The sequence below is a fragment of the Oncorhynchus tshawytscha genome, linkage group LG16, assembly GCF_018296145.1.
Source record: "Oncorhynchus tshawytscha isolate Ot180627B linkage group LG16, Otsh_v2.0, whole genome shotgun sequence".
Classification (NCBI taxonomy): Eukaryota; Metazoa; Chordata; class Actinopteri; order Salmoniformes; family Salmonidae; genus Oncorhynchus; species Oncorhynchus tshawytscha.
Genome location: NC_056444.1, coordinates 49203515 through 49216474, shown reverse-complemented (window position 1 = coordinate 49216474; position 12960 = coordinate 49203515). Strand labels below are relative to the sequence as shown.

The 12960-nt window shown below is 41.2% G+C and overlaps 1 protein-coding gene across 1 annotated transcript; it reads left to right on the top strand.

The window, feature by feature from the left end:
* Positions 1-678: 678 nt before the first annotated feature.
* Positions 679-12844, top strand: LOC112215801 (glycerol-3-phosphate dehydrogenase [NAD(+)], cytoplasmic). Its single transcript, XM_024375207.2, has 8 exons — positions 679-820; positions 3568-3745; positions 5714-5854; positions 9589-9727; positions 10441-10553; positions 10875-11111; positions 11518-11624; positions 11847-12844. Exons 1-8 carry the CDS (start codon positions 777-779, stop codon positions 11941-11943), a joined length of 1056 nt encoding a protein of 351 aa, XP_024230975.1. The 5' UTR covers positions 679-776; the 3' UTR covers positions 11944-12844.
* The last annotated feature ends 116 nt before the right edge of the window (positions 12845-12960 follow it).

Sequence of the window (12960 nt, the reverse complement as noted above, 5' to 3'; positions counted from 1 at the left end):
TCATCCAAGGTTATCCAAGGTCAGCTTTGATTTAATAGATTCTCATTAGGAAATTAATGACGAGCCTTATGTCCCTCACAGTTGTGTTTTTTTCCAGATGGTGATGTTTGTACTTCATGAGCAAAAAAATCATGAAGTGTGACTTAATTTTCTAAGTTTCATCAATTAAAATTGTCCCACATGGAACCATTGGCCAAGTTACTTTTCAGCCAGGGTAGGTAACTTTTCACCCTACTCAACAACGACTGGAGGATGTCGATTAAGCTGAACCGTGGAGCACCGGTCTATGGCCCGTAGCGTGAACGGACAAAAGCTGTGAGGGAAGTTCCCTTCTCAAATCGAACAGTATTGTGCGCCACTCGGCCATGTTGTCAACAAGGCAACATCGTTCAGAAACATACATATATTTCCATAAAATATATATTCGAATTAAAGCATGTTTATAACCAGCAATCCCTTGTGCATGAAAAACACAGAATCCTGCTCATTAATCCACGTGCTTAAGCGTTTAACTCACGTCACTTTTGTTTTGAGACCCGGTTCCAAAACGAATGCAATTACTTTTTACCCGGTGTAATCTCCTTTAACCGGGGAAAAACGGACCAGATAATCGAATGCCCTCAGTGATAGTACTCGGATGAAAATAGTGGGCGGGACTGTGTCTACCTTAGACTAACCAATGAAATAAGAGGCAGATCTGCCAAGCCCTCTGTACACTGCCTTTACTTACAGTTTAATTCACATGACAGTTTTGTCCGTCGGCAAGGGTCTTTTCAATGGCAACTCCCAAGAAAGTCTGCATTATTGGCTCTGGCAATTGGTAAGAAAATGTATCTATACCGAAAGCTTTGTGTGTGGGTGTACTGCAGCTAGCTAACATAGCTTGGCTTGACTGACCGGCTAATTCTAGCCGCATTTTCAAACAGGTCGCTCGAGCGAATTGTTTCAAACGGATCACCGAAGGTCGGGGAGGGGGCACTATCTGTGCGTTACGGCTTGGCCAAACTCTACCAACTGTTGATTCATTTTGGTCAATTATCACCCGATGCGTTCATGACACACAGGTTAAAATACCAAAGCCAACTACATATTAGTTTGACGACCGGTCGAAATACATGAAACATTCATAGGCATTGTATTTAGCTTTCTGTTGCTAACTAATTTGTCCTGGAACTGGAGATAAACATTGGGTTGTTGTGTTACTTGCCAGAAGATACAGACTCTAACATTAAGCGTGTTTACACTGAGCTGCACTGAAGTCAGAACGCACAACACACCATCACAACTTATTGTGACATGATTTTATTCCAAATTTGTGACATGCACATGGGAAAAGTCCACTTTCTTTGTACATGATTTATCACAATGTATTTCGTTTGTACACACTTTTCTTTCTTCACAATTGAGGGCCTTATTACTGACACATTTTTTTAAATATTTTTTTTTATGACCATGTCCTTTCTGCTTGTATTTTGAATTTATATTGTGTGTGTGTGTATTTTCTGTAATTCAAGGCTAATCTGTAAATGAGACCTTGACCTCTGTATGAATCCCTGATAAAATAAATAACCCTTGTGTACATTACAGGAATTCCAATTTTGTTGTGGTTGACTTTAGCTAGGCCAGCTAGGTGGCTAATGTTAACTAGGCTAGGGGTTACGGCTAGCTAAGTAGTTAAAGGGTTAGGGGAAGTATTTGCAAAGTAGCTTAAAAGTAGTAGTTAATTAGTGAAAATGCTAAAGTTATCCATAATGAGATTCAAATGCATAACCTTTGGGTTGCTAGACGTTAGCGGTATACGCTCACCGACTAGTGTGTGGACCTCGTTCATCTTTCAATTACTCACATGGGTTAGTATGCTTGTAAAAATCAATGAGTCGACGGGAGAGGTGGGACTGCGGTGTCCAAGTTCTATTTTAGCACCTGGCTATGCAGACCGCTGTTGACGTGTGCGAGCAGGGTGGATGAAAAGATTTAATAACATGCATGTGTACATTTTATTTTGCAACACTTGTGCACACAACGCGGCTGGTTTAGTTAGCAAGTTAGAGGTTGACAATGTGTGTGATGGGTCTAACCTTTAATGCCCAGGAAGCTGTGATTCAAACTCCCATTAGACAGCTATGCCAAAATACATTCCTTACTCACCAAATTGTTTTATTTTAACCTTTTATTTAACTAGGCACATCAGTTAAGAACTCATTCTTATTTACAATGAAGTCCTAGGAACAGTGGATTAACTGCCTTGTTCAGGGGCAGAACAACAGATTTTTACCTTGTCAGCATGGGGATTCGATCTAGCAGTCTTTCGGTTACTGGCCCAACACTCTAACCACTAGGCTACCTGCCGTTGAGCAGCTATCTTCATTTACTCTAGCTAAGGCCGATATGTACTTCCCAAAGTATAAATTAATCTACAAGCAAAAAAAAGTTTTTTTTTATATTGGGTATTCTGGTTTTCTCTCGTCAATAGCTATTGAACCAAACATGCCATGCCATGAAAATGTTATATTCTGATTCAGGGGAGGATAGAGAACCATCAGCACCTTTTTTTGTGTGAATTATTATAAAAAAATGTAAAGATTGAAATCTGAATAAAAAATCCACACAAAAGGTTGATTGTTCTCCATCCTCCCCTGATTCAGAATATCCCATTTTCATTGTCATGGCATGCTTGGTGAATGCAATTGACAAGAGAGAACCGACTATTCAATATGAAACTAATTTTACCTCTGTGCTGAACCATGCCATACCTACCTTCTCTCTAGTCAGGTAAATAATACTTTCCTGTTAATATTTTGCCTCAAATTTTCGAGCAGCTGACAAACAAACCGCACAGACAACCAGTAGAGTAAGTTTACATATTGTATTCCACATTCTGAATTGTAAGAAACATTTACACTAGTTTGGAGGTATTAGTTTCAGAATGTATATACCAGTTAATTGTCTATTACAGCCTGATTTACCAGACTAGAAGGACATTTTATTTAAAACTGCAACATTTTCTGTCAGCCTCATGACAAAATGTGTTGAAATGCAGGAAGTGAGCTGTTTCCCCAAAAAATATAGATTTGAGGAGGGGTGGGGGGCTGGAAATAATTATATTTGACCCTAGTGCCCCAAATCAGTTAGTCCAGCCCTGTTACCCACCTGCCATGCCAATTTTAAATGTGAAGCTGCCTTTGGCTTGAAATGACATGCACAGTTTCAGGTGGAGTTTGCAACATTTGTAGTCTTTCATGTATCGCCACAGGTATGAGATGAGTAGTGCTGTTGCATTATGTAATGTTAGCCATAATTGGCCACTGCATGCAAACAAACTTCAGCTGGGTGACCATCAATCCAATTGCCCTTAACCATAAAATAGAGCAACTACCATTTGCCTATTTAATAGGATAATTAGGGTCAATCTGGCAAATTGTACATTTGCAATAAGATTAAGTTGTTTGGGCTCCTTTCCGTCAAGTATTTTTAGCACTTGCATTCTTCAGTCTAGGGTGCAATTGTTCTTGTAGAAAACCACAGAGCGAATATAATAATTTACATTGCAATTTCTCTACTACACAGGGGCTCTGCCATTGCCAAGATAGTAGGCACCAATGTTGCTCACAACTCCAAGTTTGACAACACTGTGACCATGTGGGTGTTTGAGGAGATGGTGGACGGTCGCAAACTGACAGAGATCATCAACACAGACCATGAGAACGTCAAGTACCTGCCTGGACACAAGCTACCCCCCAATGTGGTGAGGAGCACATCGCATGCTATGTGTTGTAATCCTGCTCAGGAATGTGATTAAAAAAAAAATACATTCTATAATCCATTATTCACATAATTGAAATTGACCTACCCCTAAACCAATACCCTTCTTGCCTGTTTAATTGTTACCCTCATCACATCTTTGCCTAATGCTATGTGACAGTTTGAGTAATAAACTGCTGTGGGGAATGCTGTCAGCTGCCTTCTGCTGGACTATATGTGTAAAGGTTCAGCCCTGGCTCAGTTATGTGTTGCAGCTGTCCTTGCAGCACTCACTACAATCCACAGTACACCCCATAGCAATTTCCGAGAGGAGATCTCCACGGATTAGAATGAAACTGAGAATGCTGCTCCGCGTTCAACACCATAGTGCCCTCAAAGCTCACCACTAAGCTAAGAACCCTGGGACTTAACAACTCCCTCTGCAACTGGATCCTGGACTTCCTGACGGGCCACCCCCAGGTGGTAAGGGTAGGCAACCACACAAATGCCACGCTGATCCTCAACACTGCGGCCCCTCAGGGGTGTGTACTTAGTCCCCTCCTGTACTCCCTGTTCACCCATGACCGCGTGGCCAAACACGACTCCAACACCATCATTAAGCCTGATCTCCGACAACAATGAGACAGCCTATAGGAAGGAGGTTAGAGACCTGGCAGTGTGATGCCAGGACAACAACCTCTACTTCAATATGAGCAAGAGAAAGGAGCTGATCGTGGACTACAGGAAAAGGCGGACCAAACAGGCCCCCATTAACATCAACTGGGCTGTAGTGGGCCAGGTCGAGAGTTTCAAGTTCCTTGGTGTCCACATCGCTAACAAACTATCATGGTCCAAACACACCAAAACAGTCGTGAAGAGGGCATAACATCACCTTTTCCCCCTCGGGAGACTGGAAAGATTTGACATGGGTCCCCAGATCCTCAAAGTTCTACAGCTGCACCATCGAGAGCATCCTGACCGGTTGCATCTGGTATGGCAACTGCTTGGCATCTTGACTGTAAGGCGTTAGAGGGAAGTGCGTGCGGCCCAGTACATCACTGGGGCCAAGCTTCCTGCCATCTAGAACCAATATAATAGGTGATGTCAGACCAAGCCCAAAAATTGTCAGAAACTCCTGTCACCCAAGTCATAGACTGTTTTCTCTGCTACCGTGTGGTACCGGAGAGCCAAGTCTAGGACCAAAAGGCTCCTTAATAGCTTCTACCACCAAGCCATAAGACTGCTGAACAATTAATCAAATGGCCACTGGACTATTGCCATTGACCCCTCCATTTGTTTTGTACACTGCTGCTACTCGCTGTTTATCTATGCATAGTCACTTCACCCCCTAACTACATGTACAAATGACCTTGACTAACCTGTACCCCGGCACATTTACTCTGTATCGATACCTCCTGTATATAGCCTTGTTATTGTGTTACTTTTAATGTCTTTTTTTTACTTTAGTTTATTTGGTATATATTTTCTTAACTCTTGAACTGCACTGTTGGTTAAGGGCTTGTAAGTAAGCATTTCACGGTAAGGTCTACACTTGTTGTATTCAGCACATGTGACAAAAAGTTTTGAATTGATTTGAACCCCTGCCCCCTGGCTTGCGCTCAACAGATTTGGTAGGATGAGTCATGCTGATTTAGCACAGATCAAGCGGTCACTTACATTATGTTACACAATTATAAAATAAGTTTTTAATTCGATTTTTGATACCTTTGATGTACTGTAGCTTTTTGGACTGTGGCACCCACTATTTAGAATCAATAACACATTAATTTGACAATGTACAACCTAACAAAGATCCTTGCAGGATCGAAACGTTGTTTGTGAATAAAGGTGCATGATGGAGCTTATGAGTGTGCAAGCTCTTTCTTTTCTATTTACAATGTGCAAGGACTACATGAGACAAGCAGACCAAGACCAGTGCCCCTAACTATCCCCTCTCCTGTTTCTCCTCCAGTTGGCAGTTCCTGAGCTGGTGGATGCTGCCAAGGAAGCAGACATCCTAGTGTTTGTGATCCCCCACCAGTTCATTGGCAGAGTGTGTGACACCATGAAGGGGAAGATAAAGATTAATGCACTAGGAATGTCACTCATCAAGGTTTGGCTAACAGCCATGCTCTCTTCAGCAGACCTATAACAGTAGCCCAGTAGGTAGAGCATGGCATCGTAGAGTTTTGATTCCCGGGACCACCCATATTCACTGGTCTACACGCAATACGTTCTGGAGTACAATTGTGCTTAACAAGTCACATAAGTTTAAATAATAGTGTTGCTTTTTGAATGACTCCTCATCTTTGTACCCTACACATACAATTATCTGAAGGTCCCGTAAACACAGAATTAAAAACACCGATTCAACCACAGAGGTTTTCCAATGCCTCGCAAAGAAGGGCACCTATTGGTAGATGGGTAAAAACAATTATAATATTATTAAGCAGATGTTGAGCATGGCGAAGTTATGAATTACACATTGGGTGGCGTATCGAAACACCCATTCACTACACAGACATCCTTCCGAACTCTGCCGGAGAGGTAAGTAACCGCTCAGGGATTTCGCTGAGTCCAATGGTGACTTTAAAACAGAGTTGAATGGCTGTGATAGGAGAATTGAGGATGGATCCACAACATTGTAATTACTCCACAATACTAACCTCATTGACAGAGTGAAAAGATGGAAGCTTGTACACAATACAAAGATTCCAAAACATGCATCCTGTTTGCAACAAGGCACTAAAGTAATACTGCAAAAAATGAGGCAAAAGCAATTTACTTTTTGTCCTGAATAAGGTGTTGAATTGGATTTGGCCCAAACACAACACATTGCTCAGTACCACTCTCCATATTGGTGGTGGCTGCATCATGTTATGGGTATGCTTTTAATCGTTAAGGACTGCAGAGTTTTGCAGGATAAAAAAGAAACGGAATGACGCTAAGCACAGGCAAAAACCTAGAGGTAAACCTGGTTGTTTATTTTCCATCAGACACTCGGGAATGAATTTACCTATCAGCAGAACAATAACCTTAAACACAAGGCCACATCTACCAAGAAGACAGTGAATGTTCCTGAGTGGCTGAGTTAGTTTTGGTCTAAATTTACTTAATCTATGGCAAGACCTAAAAATGGTTCTCTAGCAATGATCAACAACCAATTTGAGAGAGCTTGAAGAATTTTGAAAATAATAATTGGCAAATGTTGCACAATCCAGGTGTGGAAAACTTAAACTTACCCAGAAATACTCACAGCTGTAATTGCTGTCAAATGTTCTTCAATGTATTGACTTGGGTGTGAATACTTAAGTAAATGAGATTTCATTTTCAATTAATTTGCCAAAATTTCTAAAAACATGTTTTCATTTTGGTATTACGGGGTATTGTGTGTAGAACACATTTTGAATTCAGGGTGTAATACAACAACATATGGAATGTGTCAAGGGGTATGAGTACATTCTGAAGACACTGTATATTGTTATGTACAGTGGGGCAAAAAAGTATTTAGTCAGCCACCAATTGTGCAAGTTCTCCCACTTAAGATGAGGCCTGTAATTTTCATCATAGGTACACTTCAACTATGACAGACACAATGAGGGGGAAAAATCCAGAAAATCACATAGGATTTTTAATGAATTTATTTGCAAATTATGATGGAAAAAAGTATTTGGTCACCTACAAACAAGCAAGATTTCTGGCTCTCACAGACCTGTAACGTCTTCTTTAAGAGGCTCCTCTGTCCTCCACTCGTTACCTGTATTAATGGCACCTGTTTGAACTTGTTATCAGTATAAAAGACACCTGTCCACAACCTCAAACAGTCACACTCCAAACTCCACTATGGCCAAGACCAAAGAGCTGTCAAAGGACACTAGAAACAAAATTGTAGACCTGCACCAGGCTGGGAAGACTGAATCTGCAATAGGTAAGCGGCTTGGTTTGAAGAAATCGACTGTGGGAGCAGTTTTTAGGAAATGGAAGACATACAAGACCCCTGATAATCTCCCTCGATCTGGGGCTCCACGCAAGATCTCACCCCGTGGGGTCAAAATGATCACAAGAACGGTGAGCAAAAATCCCAGAACCACACGGGGGGACCTAGTGAATGACCTGCAGAGAGCTGGGACCAAAGTAACAAAGCCTACCATCAGTAACACACTACGCCGCCAGGGACTCAAATCCTGCAGTGCCAGACGTGTCCCCATGCTTAAGCCAGTACATGTCCAGGCCCGTCTGAAGTTTGCTAGAGAGCATTTGGATGATCCAGAAGAAGATAGGGAGAATGTCATATGGTCAGATGAAACCAAAATATAACTTTTTGGTAAAAACTCAACTCGTTGTGTTTGGAGGACAAAAGAATGCTGAGTTGCATCCAAAGAACACCATACCTACTGTGAAGCATGTGGGTGGAAACATCATGCGTTGGGGCTGTTTTTCTGCAAAGGAACCAGGACGACTGATCCGTGTAAAGGAAAGAATGAATGGGGCCATGTATCGTGAGATTTTGAGTGAAAACCTCCTTCCATCATCAAGGGCATTGAAGATGAAACGTGGCTGGGTCTTTCAGCATGACAATGATCCCAAACACACTGCCCGTGCAATGAAGGAGTGGCTTCGTAAGAAGCATTTCAAGGTCCTGGAGTGGCCTTGCCAGTCTCCATATCTCAACCCCATAGAAAATCTTTGGAGGGAGTTGAAAGTCCGTGCTGCCCAGCAACAGCCCCAAAACATCACTGCTCTAGAGGAGATCTGCATGGAGGAATGGGCCAAAATACCAGCAACAGTGTGTGAACCTTGTGAAGACTTACAGAAAACATTTGACCTCTGTCATTGCCAACAAAGGGTATACAACAAATTATTAAGACTAACTTTTGCTATTGACCAAATACTTATTTTCCACCATAATTTTCAAATAAATTCATTAAAAATCCTACAATGTGATTTTCTGGATTTTTTTTCTTCTCATTTTGTCTGTCATAGTTTAAGTGTACCTATGATGAAAATTACAGGCCTCTCTCATCTTAAGTGGGAGAACTTGCACAATTGGTGGCTGACTAAATACTTTTTTGCCCCACTGTAGGTCATAGCTCCACTGTCATATAGTGGGGTCTGAAATTATTGACACCCTTGGCCCTGATAAAGATGAGCAAAAACGAAAGTATAAAAGAAAAAATTCAAATGCTGAGCTATATTGTCTGCCCAAAATAATTAGGAAATTATATTTTATACTAATACAATTTCACAGAGAAAGAGATTTGGTTTAACAAGTAATACTTTTTTTCCTCTCAAAGGTAGGGGTCAAAGTGATTGACACCTCTAAAGATTCTTATTAAATAAAGTAGTCGAGTTCAGTATTTTGTCCCATATTCCTAGCACGTACAAACTTGTTAAATGTATTTGCAGTTAGTTTTATTATCGATTATTTTGTGCTCAATATAAATGAATGGTAAATAATTTGTCATTTGGAATCACTTTTATTATAAATAAGAATAGAATATGTTTCTAAACACTTCTACATTAGTATTGATCCTACCATGATTACGGAATGAATTGTGAATAATGAGTGAGAAAGTTACAAAACGGTCAATGCGTGCTAACCTCTGTTATTGGTAATGATCAACAAAAATACTTGTTTAACAAAATCTCTTTCTCTGAGCAATTGTATCAGTATAAAATCTTTTAAATTCAATTTTTTTCAGCATACAATATAGCTCAGTATTTTGAATGATTTATTTTATACAGTCATTATTGCTCACCATTATCAACCATGTCAATAGTTTCAGCCCCCGCTGTAGGTTTTTTGAATTGCTTTACTGTGTACTCATGCTACGTGTTCTACTCCAGGGTGTGGATGAGGGCCCTGACGGACTGAAGCTCATCTCTGATGTGATCCAGGAGAAGTTGGGCATCGCCATGAGTGTGTTGATGGGGGCCAATATCGCCAACGAGGTCGCCGATGAGAAGTTCTGTGAGACCACTATCGGTTAGATTCCACATTGTAACGGGCTTGGGTTATCATTGTCTTACATACTTCTGAATGGTGTGCTGTCCAGTGTTTTTCTTTTTCTTCCCCTTTCTGAACATTTGGTTTGGGTAAATATATACAGTGCAAACTTAAAAGTAAGGTATTCATTTCATTCTATTTTGTCAATATGTGTGGAGACATTTAATAAAGGTATTCACTCTCAACATATTTCCAACCTCCAAACAGTGGTGAATGGAAAGAGACCTCTGTTACACAAAACACCCAAAAGTGTAATGACGTTTTCCGATTGCCATTAGGTCCGAATGTATGCGTCCACTGCAGTTTGCGTGTGACTCTGCCTTTTCATAAGGCCAGTGTTCTCGTTGAACCACATCGCATTTTAGAGTGTAGGCTATACCACCCGTTTAAGTCCATTCACTCGTTTCATGACTCTGACATGTGGTACTGATAAAAAAGTGGTGTAATAGCCAACTTTGAGGGCCATTAGTGCATTTTCTTTTTGTGCATGTGACCTTACCATGAAAACCGTGTGCACTAAGCCTGTAACTAGAGCCTGGTAATTAGGCCTTTAATTAGGGCCTGTACTTTGAGTTTTCCTCGTTATGTCACATGGTAAGTGCTAGAGTTTTTCAATAAATATTTGAAAGATAAATATATGTTAGGATTGAAAAGGGTTAACTATTTCTCTCTCCAAATCTCTCTCTCCCAAGGATGTAAGGATAAAGAACATGGGGCTTTGCTGAAGGAACTCATGCAGACCAGTAACTTCCGGGTCACTGTAGTGGAGGAGTCCGATGTGGTTGAAATCTGTGGCGCACTGAAGGTGAACACTCAACCATTAAGGATGTGTTTACATAAGCGGACCAATTCTGATTCCTTTTCCATTTATTGGTCTTTTGACCAATCAGAACAGCTGTTAACGCAGCCTTATAGATTCTCCCTGGCCTCTCGTTACTTAATGTCTAGTCATGTTGTCTCGACGTCTGAATCTCAAAACTTTCCTCATTTCCAATTGTATACTTTCTACATGCCCTTCATCTACTTCTTAGATGAAGGGCACTCGAGAAAAGTCTGCTTGTAAGAAAAAAGGCTGTCCTTATGTGTTGAAGCCATTAACCCCTGCCCTCCTCTCTGTGGCTGTCAGAACATTGTGGCGGTGGGGGCGGGCTTCTGTGACGGCCTGGGCTTCGGGGACAACACCAAGGCCGCTGTAATCCGACTGGGGCTGATGGAGATGATCGCCTTCGCGCGGATCTTCTGCACCGCAGGGCCCGTCTCCTCAGCAACCTTCCTGGAGAGTTGTGGCGTCGCCGACCTCATCACGACCTGCTATGGCGGCCGCAACCGTAAAGTGGCCGAAGCCTTTGCCAAGACGGGGAAGGTGAGACGGTGACTTAATTGGCTTTTAGATAAAGATAGGGCGGACATAAAAATGGAAAAATGGTTTGAATTATTGCCTTTAGGATTGGAACAGGGTAAATACAGAAGATGAGAGCTTTAAAGGGATTTTTTATTTTTATGTTGTCAGATGACCTCATTGATACAGTTTGTATGTCTCTGCATCCAGTATGAAGGAAGTTGGAGGTAGTTTCGTTAGCCAACACAGAGAACTGAAATGGTATCCATTATTTCATCTGATAAAGAGCCAAATTGCCAAAAATATCACACTCTCCCTTTAATTATAAGCTTTGAAAATAAAAAGGGGGCCAGAGAGTGAATTTTAGTTAAATGTATTTTTGGGGTGAGAGCGGCCTTGACATCAACAGCCATGTTTTTATTCTGCTCAGTCAATTGAAGAGCTGGAGAAAGAGATTCTGAATGGACAAAAGCTCCAGGGACCAGCAACAGCAGCTGAAGTCCATGTCATCCTAAAGAACAAAAATCTGCTTGACAAGTAAGTTGGCACAGAAATCAAACAGCTTTTTCACCCATTGAAGAAACTGATGTTACTTTGCATGTGGGGATTCCCTTACAAATAACCTCTGGCTCTGTTGAGTGAATCATCACAGTTAAATGCAAATAAAAGGATACATCTGAAATAGTAAAAACAATGCAGTTATTCTTAAAAGCCAAAGATATTGACTGTGACAACTCAACAATCCCTCTCTCGTCCCAGGTTCCCACTGTTCAACGCTGTGTACCAGATCTGCTACCAGGGCCATCCGGTCACAGAGTTTATCAAGTGTTTGCAGAACCACCCGGAGCACATGTAAGCTAACAGACTGGCCAAGCGACTGGAGAAGCAGGATCAACACCACTTTCACTTTGTACCTGTTAGAAAATAGATGGGAAAATACGCACACTTGCATAGTCCACAGCTCCGATGCAGCAAGCAGACTCCCAACGGACGACGTGAAGTAAGGTTAGCTTGCATTGGACTTGTGGTGTATGCTGCAGCTATTCTACTGTGTACTGTCTTTCGGGTTTTGTACGTACCTCTTGGTTTTCCTGCTCTTGGTTTTCTACAGGAGTATGATGACCCAGCATGTATTTGTTGACGCCGAATCAGATGCCAATCTGTCCTCAGCTGTTGTTGGCACGTCCATTGTGATACCTCACTTCGTTATCGTTTGTCTTATTCATGTTAATTGTGGTTAGGTTTTGTGGCAGATGCTAGGCTATTTGTGTGCTTTTTTCACTTGTCTTATGTAATTCTGGTTCTCTCTGCATCCTTTGGCGTTTGATTCTTGACTTGTATTGGTTGTTAGGCTTGTTGCTCGATTCAATCCATGTTGCGGAAGTTCAGCTCTATAGAACGATTAGAATTTAAAGGCAATGTTCCTGCATTCACGGAGACTACGTATGTCTGCTCAATCAGAAATTACCTTTAAATTTCAATCGCACTATAGTGCTCAACTTCTGCAATAAGGATTGAATCGAGCCCTAGATTTACATAGCAACGGTTAAAAGAAAATGCAAGGGCCTTTCAATGCCACATGGCTGAAAAGTCTTGGCTGTTGTGCTTTGTGAAACCAAATACCTTTTTAATATTCGTAACCATGACGCTGCCTTTGAATTGCACTAACATGTGGCTTATGTTTGAAAAGGGTGTATTTAAAAAAAAAAAATAAGATTTGCCTTTTGAAATAAATGTTTTATTCCAGTGCTGTCAAATGTCTGCCCTTTTCATTTGGCTGGTTGTTCACAGCTCTAGAGGGCAGTTCTATTTCAGTGATGTCAACTGGAATCTCAGCACTAGCTCGTGGTCAGAATAAATAGTTGCTATTTAC